This window comes from Thunnus thynnus, chromosome 8 (assembly GCF_963924715.1).
Source record: "Thunnus thynnus chromosome 8, fThuThy2.1, whole genome shotgun sequence".
NCBI classification, from domain to species: Eukaryota; Metazoa; Chordata; class Actinopteri; order Scombriformes; family Scombridae; genus Thunnus; species Thunnus thynnus.
The window spans coordinates 30,961,542-30,987,527 of record NC_089524.1 but is presented as its reverse complement, the minus strand read 5'-3'; the positions used below and the strand labels follow the sequence as shown (position 1 = coordinate 30,987,527).

The window sequence follows — 25,986 nt, the reverse complement described above, 5'->3', positions numbered from 1 at the left end:
CAACACTGTTAAAAAAAATAACCACAGAAGTCTCTGTGCCTTTGTGCATATCAAATTTGTGTTTATATAGCCCAATATCACAACTCACAAACTTGCCTCAAGGGCCCCTTAAGGGACCCTCAAGGGGCGTTGACAAGCCAGGTCACAGTGCGCTGACTGTGAGTCCTTTATGTCTGACTCGCTGCATCTGCTACTGAGGTATAGACAGATTGGCTTGGCCGAACACTGGCCTTAATCTGGCTTACCTGGTTGCTATGTTCATACCCGAAGTGTTTCATTCTGGAAACCAACACTAGCCTACAACTTGTCTTAATTTAACTAACTTTCATATGAAATAATATCAAGTCCAACATTATATAGTACATTATATATTATATATTACTATATATTACATTGTTTTATTTAAATTAAAAATAATTTCTAGATTGTCTGTACTGTATTTGGCAGAACTGATACGTCAGTTTAGATGATCTTGGTGTAATCACAGCAGGAAAAAATGATTAATTGCTTGTCAAAGTTAACAAACATCACACTTATACACAGAATTTACTTGCCATGCAAACAATGACATACACATGGAATCCATTGGTCGTACACTATTTGGGCATTTTCAGCAGACCTTTCCTCTTCAATCACACTGTCTCGGCACTTTGGTTGTCTTATCTTAACTTTATATGACTGTATGAGTTCTGTTACATATATTACTTATTTCCACAACATTGAACCTGGTGTTCTCCTTTAAGGTTGAGTAAAAAATATAAGGGAAGGGAAAAAGACTATTTATAGACTATTGAATCCACTGTGTTAGTCTTGTCTCTCACGGTCTCCCTCCCTCTGAGTCTTTGTCTCTTTAATATCCCAGTCACTCATTCCTGAATGGCTGGGACATGCTTTTCAGTTCAACAGCTGCAAATGGCTTTTCCAAAGACCACGGCCCGGAACGGAATTATGATGATCATCACACATAATGCAAAGTTGTTTTTGTCATTTGGTACTTTTGTCGTTTCTGTGCATTGCATTCTGATTACAGTACGCTGCCACTGTCTGCCAACCTCCACTTATTTGATGTGCCATAATGTGGATGTACACTTAGTGTATAAAATGTGAGGGCCGCATGCTCTTTCGGGAAAATGGGAGGAATGATTTAATTTCACTCTAGGCATGAAAGGAAAATGTTAACAAATGTGAGGGGATGGTGTAAGGAAAGGTTTTAAAACCTCAAGGATAATAAAACATGGGCTCATCCATGTATTGTTGTCTTGGCCAGTGGGTGTGCATGGCTTTGTTTCTATATTGTGCTTTATTCAGTTTTTTTAATATATGAAAGGGATAATCCTAAATCTAACCTTAACTCTAACATACCCCTATCAAGCAACAAAAGACTCAATATACTCACTGAAGAAGATTATCCAATTTCAAGCTTTTACGTCCAAGTGAAGCAAACCACTCTGTGTAGCACAGGATTTTGTAGATTGAGCGGTATTGAGTGGTAAGCTGAGATCTCAAAATGATTTCACTCTCTCCTTATCATAGCAGACAAAGAAATTAAATATTGATTCCCGGTGTGACACCACAGGCTGAAATTACCCATTCTCTCTGCTCTCTCTCACTCTTCTCCTCCCCTCACTTACTTATTCTCTATGTCCTCCCAATGCATCCTTTTTTCCCTTACACCTCTCTTTTTTAATATTCCCTCTGTAAAGGAGTCTCATTTTGACTGTCTCTGCCCCCCCCCCCCCCCCCCCCCCCCCCCACACACACACACACACACACACACACACACTTTCTTTTTAAACTACTGTGTCTGGTTGTAAGAGAGGTAAAGGAAAGAGGAGGTACATGACCTGACTTCAAATCTTCTCTCCAACTGATGGAATGATAATCTATCTCTATATATCCGTATAATCCTACTTTGTGGCTTAAGTTTAGCAAGTTTTCTCTTTTTCCCAATTTCCTTTATTGTTGGAATTCAAAGACTACACAGACCTGTAAAATGTTAAGTAAATGCCATAACCTGCAGGTCACCTGGAACTTTGAACAAGGATGTGCGTGCACATACCCACAATGTCATGACAATTCTTAAAGTTGTGTTACTTTAATACAGTACTACAGCAAACACTCATTTAGCAGATACTTTGTCAGAAATAATACAGAACCAGTGTTTTAGTTGTCTAACCTTAATCTGCCTTGAGCAGATATTATAGACAGTAAAAATATCTTGTCTGGCAAACTACATAAAATCAGCTCTTGCAGGTACTGAGAAATGAACTGTTTCCCAGACCACCGACGAGCAGCATGGATTAAAAACAAAAGCTCAAAAGCTCCTACAAAAGCTCCTCTCACAGTAATGCTAGCAAGCATGAAATTACTGCTGCTTGCCATCAAAATATACCCGACACTAGATATATATATGATCGCCAGATATCTAATTATATACTCTGAGATGAAAGGAAGGTTTCCTTATTTGGATCCTAACATTATCTTTGAGGTTCGTGCAGTTTATGGCACATAAACAACTCCTCATGTTGACCTCACCATAAAATCTCTGTCATTCTGGTTTGTTATGGACCCCCTGTGTATAAGATGTCACTCTTTGTAATCCTTCCACCATGTTCTGCGGTCTCATCTCCACATTGGACGTGCTCAGAATACTACCACAGTGAGGCGTCTTTGAGGCATCCAAACTAGGTAGCTGAACCACATCAACTGGCTCCTTTTAAGATGGAGGAGGAGTGGTTTCTACTCCAAGCTACTCCTGGATGTTTCTCACCTTGTCCCTAAAGATGAGGCCTGTCACTCTGAGAGAGAAACTCTTTTTGGCTGCTTGCATCCACAATCTCAGTCTTTCTGTTATTACCCAGAGCTAATGATAGTAGGACAAAAGGTTGGAACATAGATCATCCACCAAAATTGAGAGCTTCACCTCCATGCTCATCTCCTTCTTTGCCACATCCGTCCAATAGTGAATGCATTACTGAATGTACCATTTAGAGTCCACATGTACAGGGAGAAGCCTGTACATCGATCACAAATGTATGTCATTGAATGACCTCATCTACAGTGACTTGTGTTGCAGTGTTTGTTTTTCTTAAGCCCTGATTCTGTAAATTGTTTTAACTTGTTCATTCATGGATACAAGGTGGACAGTCAGTGCTTGTGCAGTTGCACACTTGCTTGCAAATTGGATTGCTCAGTGGTGATGGTGCCTTTTCTAATCACAGGCATTCATGCAAATCGAGTTCAAATGAAGTTCATCCAATATCTTGGTTCAGCAGGAATGTTCCAGTAGAACGCACAACCAGTGAATACAGAGGTGAGGGCTTGCAGTTGTAGTCTGTATTCAGCCCGATGACAGAGAGTGACTGAGCCTGTGCAGTGGGTGGGCACTGTACACAATAAAAGCAACAGCTGCACAGTCTAATCCAATTCAATATGATGATAAATTGTACAGATTTAGTTTTTATTGTGTCTAACCCCCTGTGTGTAGGCTATAGTAAAGGCATGTGTTTGTCTGTCTCTCTGTCTTCAGTGCTGAGCATCACACTATGGACTGGGGTCATTATGACTTCAACTTGAGTCAGATTTGACTCACAAATCTGGTGACCCAATAGGTTATTTAAAAAATTATTCAAAACTTGTTGGGGTCATATGGTGTGATGAGTCAACATTACATAATATTGTGAATATAAAATATTGTAATATTTTCTATAAAAGCAAATCATTTTCTGTTTTTATTACTCTTTTTAGTCTGCTTGTTTCACTCAGTTACTCATCTAGAAGCTGCTGAGCAGTGGCGATGATGGTACCTTACTCTGTATGTTGGTGTACACCAGCAGTGTTTGGGTAGAGTCAGCACATAGTTTAGAAATAATCATACAACAGCAGATTGTGCCTTGCTGCAGAACAACTTGGTATTGATTTGCAGTGACCCTACCCTCTAAGGGGACAAGCGGACCCAAACCATGCCAGCAAAATGTCCCCCACAGCATAACAGAGTCACCGGATCCCCTCACTGTAGGGGTCAAGCATTCAGACCTGTACTGGTTTTTCTTTTAAGTTGTCACCCGTCTGTATATCAAGCAGCACTGAGCCCATACATAAACAGATGAAAGTGCAAGTGCAAAATAAAAGAAATAAGTTTATACATAAATAAGTAAAATGTGGATAAAGGAAATAAGCTCATATAAAGCAGGTGAAATAAAAAAACAGAAATAACCACATATAAACAAATAAGATGCAAATAAAAGAGATGATCTCATATAAAGCAGATAGAATGCCAATAAAAGAACAAACTCTTGAATATCAAACAGATAAAAAGTGCAAAATATATGGAAGTGCATATAAAAATACTTAAATGATGATACTAAAAACAAGCACAATTAAAATTTGTAATGACAATACAATCAAATAAAACACCATAAAATAGTGAATAGTAAAGAGGAAATATGAAAGTGATGCAATAAGGAAAAGGAAAACAGTTAAGTGAGGGCCATCTTGTAAAAGTGAGTTTTGAGGAGGCACTTAAAAGCTGCAGTGGAGTCTGCCGATCTCACACCGAGGGGGAGGCTGTTCCAAAGCCGAGGGGCCATAACCAAAAACGCTCAGTCACCCTGGGTTTTCAGTCTGGTCGGTGGAACAGCTTGATCAGCTGATCTTAGAGGCTTGGCTGGGCTGTAAGGGGTTAAAAGTTCTTTAATACAATCTGGGGCCAGACCATGGATGGCCTTGTAGGTAATTAATAAAAATTTAAAATGTACTCTAAAAGTAACGGGCCACTAGTGCACTGATGCTAAAATTGGTGTGATATGACAGGACCTTCTACATTTAGTTAATAATCTTGCTGCTGAGTTCTGGGTAAATTGCATTTGTGAGACTGAGTGGGAGTTTAAACAGGTAAAAAGAGAGTTATAGTAGTCCAGGTGTGATGATATAAAAGCATGTATGATTTTTTTTCTGTCATTAAAATTGAGCATGTGTCTTATCTTGGAGATGTTTCGTAGTTGATAAAAACAAGTGTGGATGATATTTCCGGTATGCTGCTCAAAGGATAAGTGGCTATCAAAAGTTACCCCGAGGTTCTTGGCCATGGACTTAACATTGGTAGTAAGTGAGCCAAGGGAAGACTGTATCTGTAGTTTGTGATGTTGTGGACCAAAGATCAAAACCTGTTTTACTGCTATCAAATTGAAGGAAGCTGGCTGCCATCCAGTCCTTGACATTGGATAAACAGGAGTGTAGTATGGTTAGATTATTCAGTTCATGTGGTTTAAATGAGAGGTATAACAGTGAAAAGAGATGTTATGTTGCCAAATTATATGCCCAAGGGATAATAGTGAGAATAAAATTGGTCCCAGAATAGATCCATGGGGCAGTCCACAGGTGATGCTAGCTGTATAACCCTTTGACTGTTGTCTGATAATTTTGGGCCTCAGAAACCTGAATGATGTTCCATACAGGACATGAAGGGTCACTAATGGGTTTGAAAATGATGTGAATCACATGCTGTGGCCTTCACAGAGGGAATATCTAGCACTAAAGCTGTTCTTGGAGATTGTGATGGACCAACACCTTAATAGGACTATTTTTTGGGGAGTTATCATCAGGTTTTAACCTTGTAGTAAAATATATTTTGACGTTCCTGTTATATTTCAAACAGCAATATACTATTGACTCTATATTAGTAAAAGCAAATGTACATAAGTTAAGGTTGATAGGTAGCATTAGACCTTGATTTACCTTGTTTTCACTTGAACATATGACCACTTGACTCAACCTTACATGCTGAGGAATGAGAGACTGACATGGTCCCATTTCTGCCAGGCAGTAATTGCTGACCAACCACGCGAGGCACACCTACCCAGCTCCGCCAACTTAGCAACTGTGTTAGCTAGATTTGGCAAGTTGAACTCTAAAAATTCTGACTTAATACTAAAAAATACAACTAACAATTATGTTTATTATCCATTATTCTACATATTATTTTCTCAATTAATCACCTGTCTATAGAATGTCAGCAAACAGCAAAAAAATGCAGATCACAGTTTCGTCAGAGTTCATGAGGACATCTTGAAATGTTTTGTTCTAGCGACAATCCAAAACCAAAATATGTTCAGTTTACTATCATAGAAGACTAAGAAGACTGGAAAACATTCACATCTGAAAATCTATAACCAGAGAATTTCTGCCATGTTTCTTTAAATAATGACTCAAAAGGTACAGTAGCCATTGTATGTTTTAGCTCAACCTACACATCTTGTCTATCAAACACTGTACATTGAGTTTCAGTATTTTACCATTCATTTTCTGTTGATGAAGTTTGCCTTTCTGCATGTGGCAGTCTTTCTCTGTTGAGTCATATTGGCTATGAGTATTATGGCTAACTATCCAGCACAGTCTAATTTAGCAATCCAGAAATCTAAATCTAAATGTATCATTTCATGTGCACACAAATTTAAACACCAAGGGTCTTAAACATATGGATATTAGCATGAATTCCACACCATTGGCTTGCTTTAAGTAAAAAGAAACTGTGGTGGCTGAATACACCCAAAATATTGTGATAAGTCTGTCCTCTATGTGCAAGTTCCCCATTATGAATCCCAATCAACTTTTAAATTGTGCACACATGAACAAGCATTTATTCCCACCTTGTTAACTCCCACAATTAGCCATAAGTGGGTAATGAAATGCCCTTCATGAATATTAATATGCATTTGAATGTTTTTGTCCTTCCTGTTATTTTGCAGGATTAAAAGGAAAAGTGCAAGTCTAAAAACAAAAATTTCATTGTGACACTGAAGTACATACCGGCAGGTTGAGGCAAGGTTAAAGGTGTTATTTACTAGCCTTCATTCAGTTAGAGTGGAGACGTGTTGCAGCAGCAGTTTATGTTTAGAGGGCAACAGCCTTTAGAAAAAATAAAATAGAAAAGGTTGACAACAGTGTGTTAGTGACAGCGGTGGGAATGATTGGACACCAAAGAGCTCTCTCCCCTTGACGGACCTTGATAAAAGGAAACTCTAATTAAATGCAATGTGACAGAGGAACATGGTGACATCAGGCAGGCTCAGCGGATGTGGACAGTTAAGATAAGCCTGCAATTGATTGATGATTGTGTTCTGCTTCCTTCCGCTCTGGTCCCAACAATTTCTGTACGGCACCCTTTCAATTAGACACAACACCAAAAAGCAGTCAACCCGGGTGCCAGGCTAAATAAAACCCTCACCCCACCCACTCCCTCTCTTATCACTGTACTGTACTAAGTGCAGTTTAGGCTTGTGCTTTTCATCAGCCCTTTCTCCTTATAGACACAAGAAAAAAAACAAATTACAGACATAAAAATGTGCCTTTTGTGAGTCACCTGACACTTAATTGGCATACTTAGGGGATGCTATAAATAAGTCATTAGTTAAAGGCCCCTTGTTAATATTTAAGTTACATTTTGGGTCAACTACAGTAGATGACAGGTGCCTAAAGCAGCAAATGAGTGATAAAGTCTGAGATGTTCCTAAAAATATAATTATTAGAATGCTCTGTAATTGCTAAAATTTTCAGCAGGGACATGTGCAGTGCCAAATAAAGTTTGTTTTTCAGTAAAACAGTTTTGTGTGGATGCGTGTGTGTATAGACAAATCTAGGTTGTAGATGGAAGTAGAGAAGTCGCCATTACTGCTATGGCACCTCACTTGTAAACCAGCATATAACACTGTAATGTATGTGAAAGGATCTCACATTTTGGGCGCTTCTACCAATAAATCTGTCCAGGAGATCTCATTAAGCAATTATATGTTGAAAATACAGTCATCATATGCCATTAAAATACATTTTATAATCTAAACAACTTGAAAATTTCAACCACATTTAGTTCTGTTTTAACAGACAGCTTTATGTCTTTTTGGTTCTGAGTTTATCAGCTGCTACAGAAGTAAACTTTACTTTGAAAAAAATGGAAATTAAAAGCCACAAATCTCTACTCCATGAAATTAATTTAACTTTCTTAAATGTCCACTAAATCCTCATGTTTCACATTCTGGGCTGCATGTCAACGAGGGACCTCTAAAGACTGCGCAATCTGCCTCCAGACAGTGAACTGCCACAGTGCATATCTCATCCTAGCTTGATACTACTTTCCTGGCTTAAATGATACTTTTATGTCATCATGTGTTTCTAATGTTTATTAAATGGTGAATGTCTTCTGATTACAGTGCAATAAATCATGGGGTTTGATGATTTAAATCATAAGCTTGCAAGTAATTCCTGCTGGTTTTAATGAGCAACTCCACACAGCACTTTCACATCCAGACTGTTGAGGCCAGACATAAGCTACGTTCATGTTATGTTTTCCCAAATCCTCTGTTATAACCAATTTTAGTCTCGTGTTTTAAGACTAACTTCCACATTCACATAGGCTACCTTCATCAGCTGACTGTGACCAGCTGCCAGGTGCCAAAGCAATAGATGTGCTTTATTACAAGACCTGCATGGTTTTTGCTAGTTTGACGCACATCAAACTATTCTCTCAGCATACAGTTGTATATTTTTGATTGTTTACCAGGCAAAAACATCTATAGCTTTCCACTTTTTCCCCCACTTTAAGCCATATACAATACACATACAATTTATTTAATGTTTACCAGTCTGATTTCAGAGTTAACAGTACAGAAACTGCCCTGGTCAGAGTTGTGAATGATCTTAAAATTAGCTCTGACAACCACAAAGTTTCTGTTCTGGTACTTTGCGACCTCAGTGCAGCCTTTGATATGGTTGACGATGTAATTCTTCTCAAGCGCCTTGAACACTGTTTAGGCCTTAGAGGCACTGTTCTTAACTGGCTTTCTTCTTACATTACTAGTAGATCTTTTTCTCTTTCTTTTGGTAACTTTGAATCAGATGAAGTCAGCATTCCATATGAAGTCCCTCAAAGGTCAATTCTTGGTCCTCTACTGTTTAATTTGTATATGCTCCCGCTTGGGTCCATCATTCAACAATACAACATATCATATCACTCCTATGCTAATGACACACAGTTATACATATCTGTTTCTGCCAACCACCTTAACCCAGTGAATGATCTCATCCAGTGCATTACTGATGTCAAATATTGGATGGCCAAAAATTTCTTAAAGCTAAATGAGGACAAAACAGAGATTGTTTTAGCAGGTCCGAAGGCTTTGAGGCACCAGATTCACTCTTAGTTAACTCCCCTGTGGCTAAAACCCTGTGATCATGTCAAAAACATGGGTGTGATTTGGGACGCTGATCTTAACTTTCAGAAGCACATATCCAATATCTCTAAGACTGTTTTTTATCATCTTAGAAATATATCTAAAGTTAGATCTTTCCTATCACAGTCAGATTCTGAAAGCAAGCGCTTAATAAATTCCAGCTTATTCAGAATGCTGCAGCCAGAGTATTAACTAAAACCAAAAGGTGTGAACACATCACTCCTGTTTGAGCTTTTCTTCACTGGCTCCCAGTAAAGCAAAGAATTGATTTTAAAATACTTCTTATTGTTTTTAAAGCTATGAATGGCTTAGCTCCCTCCTACGTTGTTGACATGCTCACTGAATACACACCAGACAGACCCCTGAGATCATCAAATAAAGGTCTCTAAAGGACTCTAAATCAGCTCATGGTGGCTTCAGTCATTATGGTCCTACTCTTTGGAATTCTCTACCACATGAACTCAGGTCTGTTACAACAATATCTTCTTTTAAAAGCAGACTAAAAACATATCTTTTTTCATAAGCTTTTAGTTAGGTTAACAGGTAAAACCTTCATTTTAGAATCAGTTTTGTTATTGTTATTCATTTTTAATAATAATAATGATGATAATATCTTCTTACCCTACTCTCTTTATTGTAATACCTTCTTCCCCTCTAATTTTATGGTTTTGTATATGTAACATCTCTTTATTTTATGTTTTATCTTATAAATCTAAAAAAAAAAAAAAAAAAAGGAAGATTATACTGCCAGTATAATGTTATTATAAAAACAATTATAGTAATGATAGTAACAAAGGACAGAAATAACAGGAATAGTGGTGTGTCTGTGTATGTGTGTGAGTGTGTGTATTGAAAAGGAGGCTTGGTATTATGGTAATGATGATAATAATGACAATAATAATAATTATAACAATAACAATAATAATAATAGTAAAAATAATAGTAAAAATAATAGTAAGAACAAAGAAGACGTAAGCAAAGAGAAAAGTGAAAAAAAAGAAAAGATGGCTTTGTGCTCTATGAAGAGGTCTATCCATACTGAGATATTTAGTTTCTTTCTGCTTTTCCAGTTGAGGAGGATGGTCTTCTTGGCGACAGTCAGATCAATGAGTATTGTTTTTATGCTGTGGTTGGGGAGTGTATCTGATGATAATTAGCCTAACAAGCAGAGTGATGGGGAGAGTCCAGCAGTTCAATATGAGAGACAGTTTATCAGTGATTTCTTCCAGAAGTGTTGTATGGGTGATGTTGGTTCTATGGTTTATCTTGTAATGTATGGGTTGGAGGTCGGGTTTGTTTGTCATTAAGACTGTGTTTGTGCAGATTTTGGTCCAGGGGTCGTTATCTAGTAATATGGATAGGTCTTTCTCTCATTTTGTGGTAGTTAGAGATATTGTCAGGCCAGGGTTGAGAAGTTTGTACAGTTTGGAGAGGATTTATGAGGTATTGTGAGCTTATTTCTTCTGCTAGTGTGGATGGTTGAATGTTGCCTTGTTTTATCTGTTATATGTTGATCTTATGTGTTATGACTGATTGGAGTTGTAGATACTGAAAGAAGGATTTGTGGTTTACACTGTACTTGTGAGTTAGTTCTTTGAAAGGAATGAAAGCTGAGTTTTGGATTATGTGTTGAAGTTGTGTGATACCTTTGTCTAGCCAAGTGGTGAAATTTAGTGTTTTTTTGTCTAGAAGGAAATATGTGTTTTTCTATACTGGTGTGTATTTTCACGGTGTGTGTGTTAAGTGCATGTTTTTGTGAGCTTTCCACCAAGCTGTCAGAGCAGTGGCTATAGTGATGTTCTTAAAGCAGTTATGACGTTTTATGGAGTTGTTTCTTTATAGAAAGTGATAATTGTTAATGTGTTAATTGGACCAGTTAATTGAGTAGTTTGGAATTTTAGAGAACTTAGTGAATAGATTCATGCTTTCTTGTAGTGAGACTAGTGGGTTCTGTAGGTAGAGTAAGATGTCATCTGCGTATAAACTTATTTTATGATTTATCATAGTGAACTGTATACCTTTTAATGTGATTGTTCTGGCGGACTGCAGCAGCAAGTGGTTCAATGTAGATGGCGAAGAGGGAAGGAGAGAATGGGCATCCTTGCCTTGTCCCCATGTGCAGTGTAAAGCTTGACGATGTTAACCCGTTAATTGTGACAGTGGCTCTTGGTGAGTTGTACAATGTTTTAACCTAGCTGATAAATTACTTTCCAAATCCAAATTTGTGTAGAGTGGCAAATAAAAACATCCAGTTGACTCCATCGAATGCTTTTTCTGCATTTAATGAATTGCAATTAATGCAATTATTGTTTCCTCGTTATTCTGTGTTACTTGATGGATTATGTTAAATTATGCATTAAAACCTGTTTGATCAATATGGATGGAGTGACAATTTCATTTCTAGTGGGTAATGCTTTGCTGATGTTTTTTATGTCTGTGTTGATTAGAAATAGAGGGTGATAGCTGGAGGGAAGGGTTGGATCTTTATCTGGCTTCAAAATTACTGAAATGTTGTGCAGTGTTCATATGTGGTGGGTTCTCTTTCATAGCATTCATTTTGTGTCTCACTATGGGGAACGCCTCCTGCGTGTCCTCATCAGAAGCTCAAATAACATTATGCCAGCCCTAATTGGCTGGCACCAGTGACGCCTATGTCAGGAGGGGATGGGACCCTCCACCTATATAATGGGCTGACAAAGCATCAGTTGTCATTCAAAAACCTCTTCTCGCTTCTCACAGAAGCCTGTTGACAACTGTGCTATCGAGTGCTAAGCTAAGCTGTCCACGGACTTGAGTGCACAACTCGGTCACGGGGCGCTTTGCTCCCAGCTGTACAGTTGCAAACTAGTTCACAAACAGTAGCGATACTTTTCTATGGCTAGTCTGAGAGTGAAGTAGCAATATTTTACCTCAGAAAGTAGCGATACTTTCCGATACAGAAATACCAATACTTTTGCTATTAAAGGTAGAAATACCAACAGGTAGCAATACCACACAACAGGTAGCAATACCACACAAAAGGTAGCAATACCTCCAGAAAAGTTGCCCACTTTTCGCCCCTACACTAATGGGGAAAACAGCAATATTGCCCCCACTCCCCTCGCTCTCGCCCAGCGATGTTGGAAAGAGCCCAAAGCTATGCCCCTGCGGCAATAAAATCTCTAACGGGGACACTCACCCAATGTGTGCGGCGTGCCTAGGCTTATCCCACGCTCAAGCTGCCATAACCTCCACTGACGAGTGTATCCACTGCACTGCTTTCCCCTGTAAGCTTCTCTGACACCAGCTAGCCCACCTGGCTAATCTGTCCGGGGGAGACCCGCTCATGTGCGAAGCAGCTGCGCCATAGGGAGAAAGGGATATGTCCGAGGGCCTGGTCGCTACACCTGGCTGAGTTTGCCGGAGCCGGTCCCCCTGCTCCCGGACACCATTATCCTGTCGCAAGACACTGACAAGGGATGCGAGGGCTTCGCTGCTGCCTGTGCTATCCTGGAGAGAGATGCGGACGATGATGGAGAGGAGTCGGCCGACTCGGAGCTGCTGCTGTCTGACAGTGAGGAGGAAGAGTCCATCTTCGTTGCTAACACTTGCGGGGCTGCAAAGCCCTCTGCCGCGGATGAAGGTAACCAGCCTTCGGCGTCATCTCTCCTGGATCTCGACATGCAGGATATGTGCAAGCACGCAGCTGCCAGGCTAAACATCCCATGGCCCGTCGCCCAAGCGGAGATTGCAAAATCTTGGTTTGACGGCAAGAAATCACCATCAGCGAAAAAAGACGGGGAAGCAAGTGCTGCTGTTTTTCCCGGAGCTACTCGACGAGAGAGCAGCAACGTGGAAAGATAGGCCATACAGCGAGAGACACCCCATTGCGGGAGGTTCACTGCTGGATTGTGAGGGGATGGAGTCCCACAGTGTCCGCCAGATGCCACCCATAGAGCCACTGGTAGCGAGCCACCTTCACCCGAAGACCTCCCTGTCTTCCTCTGCTCCGTCTCTTCCCTCCAAAACAGACTGCTTCCAGTCTAGCCTGACTGATAAGTGCTACAAGGCAGCGGCTCTGTCAGTGAGAGTCCTTAACGCCTCTGCTATCCTAATGGCATACCAAGCCGAACTAGAAGAGGACATGACTGCTAAACCAGATAACACTTTGTGGGAAGAAATCTGCGTTATAACAGACCACGTCCTCCGTCTCCACAAGGTAGCCATCCAAGCTACTGGGAGAGCCATGGGCCTCATGTTTCTTCAGGAGAGGGCACACTGGCTCGGGCTCACCAACCTGACAACCAAGGAGAAAGAGGAGCTCCTTGACACTCTGATGGCCCCTCAGGGTCTCTTCGGTGCAGCTGTCACCTCTATGCAAAAGAGATGTGAGGAGAAAAAGAGAGATGATGAGGCGCTGAAACTGTGCCTGCCCGGGAAGACACAACCTGCCGCCTCCATGGCGCCATGCCAGTCTTACGCACAGGCTGTCTCTCACCCAGCCCCTGCTTTCAGGATTCTCAAAGTGTCCAAAGCGCAGGCAGCCCCTCAGGCCCCAAGAGGTCCCAAGAATCCTTCGTCTAGGAAGCAATCTCCCCAAGCTTGACCTCAGACAGCCCCCCCCCCCAGTGCAGTTTTTCTCTCTACACGATCAGAGAGCCCCGCTGGGGGTGGATGCACTGGCACATGAGTAGCCAAAGACCCTCCTTTATGCTTTTCCACCAATAGCTCTCATTTCTCCAACTCTGGCCAGAGTGAGGCAGGGAGGTCTGTCTATGATTCTGGTAGCCCCGCATTGGCCAGGGAAGCACTGGCTAGCGGAGATTTTTCAACTCCTGTCTGGCCCACCATGGCCGTTACCGCTATGCAGGGACCTGCTGTCTCAGGCACAGGGGGAAATATTTCACCCCACCCAGAGAGACTGGCTCTATGGGCTTGACTCGTGAGTGGTTCAACCTGACTACAGTGGGACTCCGTCACAGCGTTATTGACACTATTCATTGTGCCAGAGCCCCGTCAACTAGGACATTGTATGAGCATAAGTGGCATGTGTTTGAGAGCTGGTGCTCTAAATCACAAGCTATTCCCTTTCAGTGTTCTGTGGTAGTGATTCTGTCATTTTTACAGGACCTGATTGAGAAGGATAAGGCGTTCTCAACCATCAAAGTGTATCTTGCAGCTATTTCAGCCTGCCATATTGGTTTTGATGGGAAAATGGTAGGTCAACACCCTTTGGTGTATCGATTCATGAAGTGGGCACACAGAAAATTGCCTACATCTAGACTGCTGGCTCCATCGTGGGATCTTCCCACTGTACTAGACGCTCTCTCCTGTTCCCCGTTTGAACCCTTGGAACAGGCTGAGTTGAAAATGTTGTCTTTGAAGACAGTCTTATTGCTTGCTTTAGCCTCAGCTAAGCACGTAGGTGAAATCCATGCTTTTTCTGTGCATCACGCATGTACAAAGTTTTCCCCAGGGAATACAAAGGTCAGTCGGCAGCCTAACCCAGCCAAGCCAAAGGTTGTAGGCTCGTGCTCTCCGGTGGCGCTGGCCGCCTTTTATCCCCCGCCTTTCTCCTCTGAGGAGCATCGGCATCTGCATACTCTGTGTCCAGTCCGTGGGCTGCGTATTTATGTGGATAGGACTCAGGGTTTCAGGAAGGCCGACCAGTTATTTGTGTCTTGGTCGAAACCACATGTGGGCAAGCCTGTGTCCAAGCAACGCCTGCCCCACTGGATAGTGGGGGCTATTGCTTTGGCTTATACTAGCAAGGGTCTTCAGCCTCCCTCTGGCCTATGTGCACATTCCACCAGAGGTTTAGCAACCTCATGGGTTCTCTTTAAGGGAGTTTCTATTCAAGAGGTGTGCGCAGCTGCCTGCTGGGCCTCACCCCACACGTTTACTAGATTTTATAGGTTGGATGTCACGGCACCAACCCTGGCACATTCAGTCCTCAGCACTGGCTCTTCTTAGAAAGTGGTTCCCTCTCTGTGAAGCTCCACTGGGGACAGTTGTCTTCTTCTCAGGCATGTCTGGCAATCAGGGAGTCAGTATGTTTCCCCATCGTGAGACACGAAATGAATGCTATGAAAGAGAACTTAAGGTTATGGAGATAACCCCGGTTCTCTGATTAGCATGAGTGAGTGTCTCGCCAGACCCACCCTCCTTGCTGTGGAAGCGAGGAAGAGGTGAGCTTGTTTTGAATGACAACTGACGCTATGTCAGACCATTATATAGGAGGAAGGTCCCATCCCCTCCTGACATAGGCGTCACTGGTGCCAGCCAATTAGGGCTGGCGTAATGTTATTTGAGCTTCTGATGAGGTCACGCAGGAGGCGTTCCCCATAGTGAGACACTCATTCATGCTAATCAGAGAACTGGGGTTATATCCATAGCCTTAAGATTTTACCGGTTTCTATTAATTCTTGTTTCATTCTGAAAAAAGGGGTGAAATGGTTTGCCAGAAATGTCTAAAAAACTCGGGGAAGCCATTGGGGCCTGGTGCTTTATTAGAGGGTATTTGCATGAGTGCTTTGTGGTATTCTTCCGTTGTGAATTGTTTATCTAATGTTTCAGTTTGGGCTTCTGTTAATGTGGGTAGGCCTATAGTATGGAGGAATTTATTTACATCTTTAAGATCTGGTTCGTTATCTGATGTGTATAAATGTTGGAATGATGTTTGAATGCTGTGTTTTATGTCCTCTGATGAGATCAGGGTCTTCCCCTCATAAAAGTATACTAATGTTTGAGGTGGAAGCAAAACAAATGGAATGGTTTAATGCGCTGCATTTACAGCATAAACTCTGCTCTTCTGCTATATGTGTTAAATGGCAGAGTATGACCATCTTTATAGTACTGACCGAAGGTTTTTACAGCGTTTAGTGGCAGGGAAGAAAAATCTATCACACGTAGCCATTTTAGCATATTGTTTTGGTGTTTTGAAGCATCATTCTTGGATGTTTGGTTGTAACATCAGGACTTAGTCTGTGCTCGATGTTCCAATTCTTAAACTGCACTCTGATTCAGTCTGATTAAGAAACTTGTTCAAACACCTGCACAGTTTAAAGTTACAAATTTTGCAATGCATTTCATTCATGCACAATCTAAAAAAAAATGACAGAGGTGATTTGTGAGCTGCCAATCGACGGGAAAGAAGCTGAAAAACTTACATTACTGTTATAACAGCACTTCAAGGTAAGATTCTAGTATTTAGCTGTGACAGTTGCATGGTAATATTAATGAAGTTTGTAAAAGGCAACGGACAAACACACACACACACGCTAAAAATCCTGGTTTCCAGCAGATATTTTTCCCAGGACAATGGATTTGGTTTTGGCATGAATCCCAAGGAAATGCTGGCATCTCTGTACCCATCTCTCCTTCTCTTGCCACTATGAATGTTTGTCATCCACTGTGTTTTTCTCCCTCTTCATCTTTTCTTCTCTCTGTAAGAGACAGTTGCTGAGTTGCATCCGTGGTGGGAACTGCCCTGGACCCAACGTCAGCTCACTGCAGTTGCCTGGAGATGTGAGTTTCTTTGCCAACCAGCTGGCTGTGCCCACCCTGGAGTTTGCCTTTGAGCAGACCAGAGCAGAAGAGGTATGTAAGACCAAAACACCAGATTTCTCACTTTCACTGCTCCCACTTTCCCTGCTGATAACCTTTTTGGTTGCTCTCTAATTGCCCAAATTATGTTTTAAGCTAAGAGGAGCAGAGGAATAATGCTAATGTCACATGTCACAGTTGCACATTGTTTCTCAGTTTCTAACAGAAGGCTGTGAATGGATATATTTGGATAAACCACTTGTTTATCTTTAGCTCTTAATTGGAAGTAAAACCTTTCTCAGTGATGATACACACACCTGTCATAGTCTGTATGTATCAAATTGTTAATTAAAAGTGGCAACTTGAAAATTGTATCAAAGGAATGATAAGAACACCGCAGTAATCTGTCCACTTCTGACAATGTGGTGATTGAATGTGGTAACAACCATCTGCAGCCTATAAAACTAATAGTATCATTTAGGTAGAATAAAATATTTCAAAATAATTTACCAACTCTGCTTGACACACTGCAATATGGATTCTGTCTCTATACAAGCAACAAATACACATCACAGAGCCTACAAATTATGCATGCCCCCATTTACTTCCATTAAAAATGCAGTATTGATGTGTGTTGTACTGCCTTGGGGTGGAAACAGAGAGATTTAGCCCCAGCTAAATCAGCCCACTCAGATTTTAGAACTCCTGACTCGGACGGCAACTTTGAGCTTAATTAGTGCGAGAGATCTTCATGATGTTTATCCGCCCTCAAGGCATCTTCACAACCTGAAAATAATAGGTAGCGAAGGGTGAAATCCACAGCACTGGCTTTATTTAAGCATGGAGACAAAACCTGAATTGAATTAAAGACAGTCTGATACATACATATTCTTGACTCTATTGGAGGACAGTCCTATATAAGTTAGCATTCGCTTAATAGCATTCAGAACGGCAGTTTTAAAGTCATGATGAAATGAAAAATTCCTTTTAAACAATTTTAGATCAAATCCTTGGTCATATTATGCACCTATTGAACAATAAATGCCCAAAAAATTACAAAAAATCAATTTCTTTGTATTTTTATATCAAAATCCAATCATGTTTTCTTCCTGTAAAACAAAATAAGATGTGTGCTTATGTAAGTTTGAACCAACCAGTTTCAACCAATAATATGACATCTACCCATCAATCAGTCTTGAACTTTTAGCGGCACAGAGCTAAGATTCATTATGACACACCCAATTTTTTAACTTTTTTTTAACTTCAAATCAAATTCCACCCAACGTTATGTCCCACCTGTCTATCTTGTTTCACTCGGAAATATGTCATGGTACAGAGGTAAGATGCTCTCGAAATGCAGTTTCAGCTGGACTTTAAAAATCAGCAGGTATTCCTGTTTTTGTATTTCAATTTTTCACTAAGACTGTGGTAGTCTCCCAACATTTTATTTCTATAATTCACAGGCTTTCTCTCTCTCAGAGAAAGCTTTCTACTGCTGTCTGTCCTCACCAGCGCTGTCTCTCTGTTTCTCTGTCCCCTCCTTTCTCTCATGGCAGGGTCATATAGCTCTGACCATGACATGTTACAGCAGAGCCCAGAGCGGAGTGGCGGTTCGCTTGTTTATTTCAAGTTTATCAATATTAAATGTTTCACATGTCCAAATTGCACCAAATTTCAACAGTGCACTCCGTTGTATCCCCAGCAATGTACCCACCAAGTATGAAGTAGATCAGATGAACAGTTCTTGAGATATGCGAAGGACAAACATACATACATACTTACAGACAGACAGAGATTCCTTGCTTTAGGCTACATAGAGAGATGACTGAAAATAAGGAAAAGCATAATAGCAGCCCTTTAAAGGTCACTCCCTGGATCCCTTACTTCAAAAGCAAATCACACAATGCAATTGTGTCCAACCTCACAGGGTAAAAATAAAGGCTAAATGAATAATAAACTAAGTGAGCAGGAAACAATGGAAAGGGAGTATAAGAAAGAGAATTACTTTTGCTCTTTGGTCATCAAACAGGTTGTGTATGTTCGATACAGTGGTGGCTCTCAATGGCAATTCAAGTGCAGTCATTGGATGTGATCTGAATTATTTTACGTAGACCCTCATCCTCCACAATGTTAACTGGCCTGAAAGCTGTGGACACCCTTTTAGCTACTGTTGTTGAAAGCTTGTTGCTTGAAGGTTTGTCCATGGGTTTCCCTTGCACACTATCAATCGTGGTTTGCTGTAAGCGGGATGGACCGGGTTAATGAGGCTGCCTGCATTAGCATTAGCTGTGTGCTTCATCAGCAAATGGTATTTAAAATTAGATATACTCTGGTGGTAAACCAGTTCACATTGACAGTAACTACAAATAACTTTGGTCTTGTCGACAGACCCATCTGACAAGGCTTTGAAACTGAACTTGCCATTCAAAATACATTTTTCTTTATCCATTTTCCTTGCTAGTTGCCATCTGACTTAACTACGGGTGAAGCAAGGGGTCATCATAACAGAACCTTCTTCTTCGTCTTGTTTTACAGCAGTTGGCATCCAGCTTATTGATGCATTCCTGCCACTCTCTGCTCCGGAGTGTGGATCAGACAATAGACCCATAACAGAACCTGCATTAATGGCATCAAAAATAATTAGTGCAGTTAAGACAAATTTGTGTTAACACATTAATTTTGCATTAACTTTGAGAGCCCTAGTCAAAACCAATGCCACAAATGGAACTCAAAATTCCAACAATGCTGTCACTTTGTCAAATGTTCAGTGCTGATTGCCCTCAGTTATTTTTACACTCATCTGTCATTTTTCTAGCACTTATATACTGTATTAGTCATATCTCTCATTTTTCTCTCCCACACACTGAGCACATAATTGTGCTATGCTCTTTGGTTTTTCCACCATGACACATTATCAGTGTTGTCATGGTGAGTGGCCTTTATGTTAAGGAGAAGGCAAAAATGCTGTGATACTCCTATACAATATGATGTGAAGAATGATGGCTTAAAATTAGATGTACTGTAGATGTTGATTATTTCTTATTTCTGACTGTGACTTGAACAGTTCTCAGAGTTCTGATAATGACACATTTAGGTAGATGTCGATGGAGTATGAGGGTGAGGAAAGTGACTATGTTAAAAAAGATAATAATCAAAACAGTTCACAAAATACCTTCAGGCACCTGATGTATAAGCAATGCATATGCACAAAAAACACACAAAAAACATACAAAACTTGCTTGTTATTTTCCCAATAGAACAATAACTGTCTTTTCAATAAAAGAGGAACATGTGGTCAGAATGTGCACACCTCATGCATTCTCAAGATCATGTGTACACACATGTTTCTACAGACAGCCCAGTGTGATGTGTGTGATGTTTTAAAAGTAGAAAATCAAGATGAGGGACCCAACCTAATATGCAATGTCATGCATGTCATTTAAATCTTAGTCAATTTTACTGATTTTTTAAAATAATTTTTCTATTTCCCTTACAAACACACCACTGAGGATGTGCTCTTTTCTTTTCTTGTCTAATTTTTATTAGAGCAAACAGCAGACAGACGACTTGACAACAGCACAAAACCTAAGCAAAAAGAGAATATAGCAGCAAAATTTTTTTACATACAACATAACATGAAATTGTAACTTTAGGGAAATTGTGTGTGTATGGGGTAGCCCAACCACAGAATGGGCATAAAATATACAGTATATTTGTAAAGATAAATAAATAAAATAAAAGACCCCATTTCAGTTGTGATAGAGGAAGAAAAAGGACTGCACACATAGCATTGCTAAGCTTGTGTAGCTTATGTTTGTCCATGGCATGGTGGAACTGCTCTGCTAGCACCAGAGTCTTGAGCTGGTTGTGAGCTGCAGCAGGGAGCCGCTGAAGTGGAAGGTAGTGTGGGGAAACTTGCTGCAGTTGAACACCAGATGGACAGTAGTGCGTTAGAGTAGCTGCAGAGGTCTGGTGGTATAGATGCAGGCACTCCAGGGAGGAGGAGATTTCAGTAGAACAGGTGGGAGATGACAGTATGATCTGGGCTTCTTATTGAAAAAATTTAAATCCTCTTGATGTTGTAGAGGAAGAATATACAGATATGGATGACTGTTAGCCAACAACAACAGTTTGTTGCAGTGTCAAATCCAAGTTCCTTGCTGCCCGAGTTGGCATCACATCAGTTTTATGAATGTTGATGGGCAGATCTCAGCACACACATCCTATCCCCTGAAGGAACACAAGCTCATTCTTATCCAGAGTGAGCTTTATGTGGTGCCTTGACATCCACTCTGTGAGGTCTGCCAGAGAAGCAGTGATGCCTCCATCTGAGTGTCAGATGAAGGATAACAAGAATAGTTTTATTATGGTTCTGTGCTCAATTTCTATATTCTTTTTTATTATAATTTATTCTGCTTCTTTTTTTACTTGTTTAGTCATTTCTCTGTATTTACTTTTTATTATTCTTAAGCACAATTAAACTTTTTGATATTAGAACTATAGAATAATTATTAGTTTTCCAACATTCGATGACAACGACTGATCACTGGCAATGATGGTTTATAGGTACATGTGTGATGAAATAATGGATCACTGTCACACTCTGGATTCAAAATGTAATGTAATAATATCCGAGACATTTTTCCTTAAAAACAATTCTTAATCAGGTGCAGCCATTCTGTTTTTTTTTCTTTCTTGATGAGACAGAAAGCTGAGAGGGGCAAAGACTAGAGAAGACTCAGGGGAGGGTACTGAATTCGTTAAGGTAATTTTTGAAGCAGATACATATGGTCCCAACCACACAAGCACCCTTTTGAGCAACTTCTGTCTCTGTGTTCCAGGATTGTTCAATATTCCAAACAGACCATTATAGGTGATCTACTGTGTGTGTAATTGTATTCATTCATCCTCATACACCCAGTAAACTGAATTGCAGTGCTGGTAATGTGTTGGGAAACCACCAGATGTTGTGTACCAGTGCCACGGTGATCGTGACAGGAGTGTGGTTCGTTGAACATTTGTTTTCTCATTTAGCATCTGTTTTTCTCTCACTTTTTGAAAGTTTTCTCTTCTGTGCAGTCATACCACTCCCCACATGGTCCTGTGATTATTCACACCCTGCCATAATTTGACAGTTTGTTTTACAAAGTTTGCAAAGTTGTTTAAGGAAAGCTTAGGCATCTTCAAGGTGTTACTTTACACTGGATGTTAGAAGAAGTTTGTTTGTGAGATGAGGATGATCTGCAAAGTCAAAACTGTTTGTGCATAAAAACTACAAAAAATACATATTCCCAACATGAGTAGAGCTAATGTTTGCTGAGTGCAATATGACCACATAATAATATCAAGAAACTCCTGAAAACTCAGCTCACCTCAACACTTAAGCCCCTTAACCTTTTCAGCTCTTTGTTGAGTGTTGCACTTCTTACTTGCTGCTAATAGTATTTCTAATGCACTTGTATATATATATATATATATATATACATATATATATGTGTGTGTATATATATATATATATATATATATATATATATATATATATATATATATATATATATACACACATAATATTCTCATTGCACTTGTACCTGGTCAACTACTTGAGAATTTGTATTACTCCGCTCTTTCAGAGTCACTGTCCTCTAACACTCTCTCCCTTTCTCTCTCAACCAGAGCTTCTGCTTGAGGTTTCTTCTCGTTAAAGGGGAGTTTTTCCTTGCGCTGTCGCCAAGTGCCTGCTAAAAGAGGAATGTTGGGTCTCTGGGAAATAAAGAGTACAGTCTAGAGCTGCTCTATGTGAAAAGTGCCCTGAGATAACTTCTGTTGTGATTTGGCGCTATATAAATAAAATTGAACTGAATTAAATTGTTTTGCCTCATTTGTAAGTCGCTTTGGATAAAAGCGTCTGCCAAATGACAAAATGTAAATGTATATCATATCATTATACTAATTCATTGTGATATTACACAATATACCCAAAAAAGCTCCCTCAGTTTCTTCACAGCTGTGCACATAAATCTGGGAGTAAAATTACATCCCACTACTGCTACACGTGGGAGTCATCTCTGACATACAGTATGTCAAGCAATTGCATTTGCTTTGGGGACCTGGAGAAGAACTCCACAGGCCAGTGAGGTGTGGAACGAATATTTGACAGCCCCTCATCTTTGCTGCTCCTTGGCTCAGGAGCACATTCAGGTTCAGGTGGGCAGGGGCTTCATTTATAACCATTGCGTATGCACGAAAGAAGGCATACACCACTTTCTAAGCAAACTTTGGGATTTTTAAAGAACAAATTTGATGGGAGAATGTGCGGTCCTCCATGGAAACTCATGCGTACACATATAGACTAGAGAAATGAAACTGTGACTCTGTTGGCAAATGGATGAAATGCGAGTAACGGTTTGAAATTATGTAAAGTAAATTGAAACATTACCTCTCACATATTATATGAAGAGTTCATTTGCAAAAACAGATAAAAGCCATTCTTGAAATGAATAAACAAACACCTGTTTGATTGATACTCCCTGGAGTGCACACACAAAAACTAAAAACAATGGAAAATGTCTCATTTGTCTGTGTAAATAAAACACAATTTGAATGCATTTGGTTTACTCTCTTTTCAAACAAAGGAATACAAATTACGCACCCAGGTCATCTGGTGTTGGCGTTTGCATTTGGTATGAATGAATATTAATTTAGGGCATTTCCCTGACTATTTAAAGACAACTATGGACGTTACAAGAGAGGGACAAGATGATCTCTCACATGCTCCAAATTTTGATTTGATTGTAATTTATAAAGGGAAACTAGCGTAGGACGTGCATACACACTGTGGTATAAATCAGAATATTTTTGTGCGTAAGCACTTCCTGTGTTTCGTCCTCACACCATCTTTTGACATGAATCCTGCACAGTTTTATAAATGAGGCCCTACTGCATTAAATTAATAGAGCCTGAGGTATCTTTGTCTTTCTCCAGGTAATTATAGTCCTCCAAAAATGTAAGGAGCAAAGCTGCAACATATTTTGCCCCCCGCCTACTGTGGCATTCTTTAAAATATGAAAAGTGCTCTTTGACAGCTGACTGCTGTCTGAAAGATAGCGAAGTACAAGAGATGGTTCTGCAAAATTACTCTGTAGATCCACCCACCATAACCACAAATTGTGGTTTCCTCGCTTCATCTTTAATTTCCTCTCCCAGTACATCAGCAATAGCTATAATTATCTCATTGTGGATTTTAACCCATGTGCCAGTAATACTTTGTCATTTGACAGGCTGCAATACAAATCTTCGTTGTGTTCAGACAAAAAGGAAAGAAGCTCAAAATAATTGCCTCTATTTTTGACTCCTTCCCCTCGTCATGACCCCTAAATTGAGCTCTCTTTGGCAAAAAGGCAACACAATTAAATAGCGTCTTCAGTATGTCCTTGGTTTGTCTCATTGTCTTATTGTGCATTTCAGTTTTCCTTCTGTTGGGTTTGCCCTGCAGTTTTAATTTGACTGTTGCCTTGAGAAGTCTTGACATGTCACAGGTTTACAAAACCCGTTGGGCTTGATGTCCCTTTGAAACTGTCCCAGCTCAAAGTCGTACCTTTTCTTGATTGCAGTGGGGCGTCGTGGCGCTCTTCATGAACCAAATCCAAAACGAACCCATGAAAAATCTACCCGAACCAGAAGTGCATAAATGAATCCTCAATGAGAATGGGACCCAAGAACAGTCAGAGCAAATCCAAATATACCAGGGGACCTGATCCAAAATGTTGTCGACATGAACAGACCCAAAAAGAGAGAGAGCACCAACACTCATAGCAGGTAGTTCAAAAACATTATCATTGAATGTGATCCACATTTTTCCAGAACCCTCCATTGTCAACATTTTTGTCTGGAAATAGCTTGGACACCTAAACCTTAGACCCATGGCAATAGAACAGGACTGTACCTCACCAGATAATTTGGACCCAGCCCAACTAAGGTCAAGCAGGGTCTTGAAAATGAGGAAACAAGAGCATCACACCTACTTACCTAACAACATTTTAGTTGTCGTTGTTTGTTGTTGCAGCTCGGCTTGGTTCAGATTCAGTAGATATGGCGTTGCTCTGCCATTACTTACAATCCTGACCTTCTTCTCAAATAGTCAGTGAGAAAATAGTGCAGCTAAAAAAAAGCACACAGTATCCGCCAATTGTCTCTCTTTAGACATATTTAAGTTACTACTAACAAGCTAGCTAAAAACGAATACACAGTGAAACACAGCTACCATCTGCAGCATTCAACATTCTCATATTAGGATGCAAATGCAGTATAGGAATGCTAGATTAGACTGAATGTGGCCGGTAGAAGCATAGTAATGATAAAGTGTAGGCCCAGTGGGAGAAGTAAATATTTGGTATCGAGTTCTGTGGTGAACTTTGACATGCAAATTCAGGCTGTTGAACAAGAGCAAATTGTCTTGACAATGCTGACCTTGGTGGGAAACAAAGAACCACTGTGGCCAAAAAAGTACACGCTTATAGCTTATTAAACTGTGTTGCACCATCCACTTTCACTAAACCTCCTCTGTTGGAGTATAAAATGTTCCACAAAAGAGGCATCGTTTGCAGAATGTTGCAGATATGAGACAAGAGTCAAATATGTCTTGAATATAATGTATCTTTAATATACTGTGAGAACTATTGTCCCATTAGCAACCAGGCTAAATAGCTTGAGAGCTTTTGCAACAGATTCCTACTAGCGTGTTCCCAGCAGGCAAGTGTGTTAGCGGTTAGCTTGACAACTAGCCAAGCAAGTTGTCCCCACGTTACCAAGCTTCTTTTGTTTAACTTTCTGCTATATCCATTAAAATTAATTTCTTTGATGGTCTAATTAATAGATTTTGATATTAGCTTCATTGTTTAATGGTCTTACTCAGGCTGACTCATGTCTCACAACAATTCTGTATGAACTACTGCTTGGAGAGATGTTTTCCAGCTTACAGTTTGATTACCCCAGTTTTCTGCTAAGCAAGTGGCAGTGGAGTGGAAAGTAAGATACATATTACACATACATCTGTAAACATGTCATTTAACGCATATTTGACATGGTACTTTGAATTTGGCAGCAATTTCATCACACCAGTACTCCAAGAGCACACCAGGTCTTAATTTATTATTGGCTCATGCAGCAGAAATACCATTTTATTACACCAATTTACAGTGACATTCTTTCCATTTCAAATAGTCTTCCTCAGCCTGCATGT

At 40.1% G+C, this 25,986-nt stretch overlaps 1 protein-coding gene across 4 annotated transcripts in view; it reads left to right on the top strand.

Moving 5' to 3' along the window:
• LOC137188328 (inactive N-acetylated-alpha-linked acidic dipeptidase-like protein 2) overlaps positions 1–25,986 on the top strand; it is a 581,495-nt gene that overhangs the window by 402,001 nt on the left and 153,508 nt on the right. For all 4 annotated transcript variants that reach the window (XM_067597950.1, XM_067597951.1, XM_067597952.1 and 1 more), the window contains one exon: positions 16,656–16,802. In XM_067597950.1, coding sequence (XP_067454051.1) covers positions 16,656–16,802 — 147 coding nt within the window. The remainder of the gene's footprint in view (positions 1–16,655; positions 16,803–25,986) is intronic.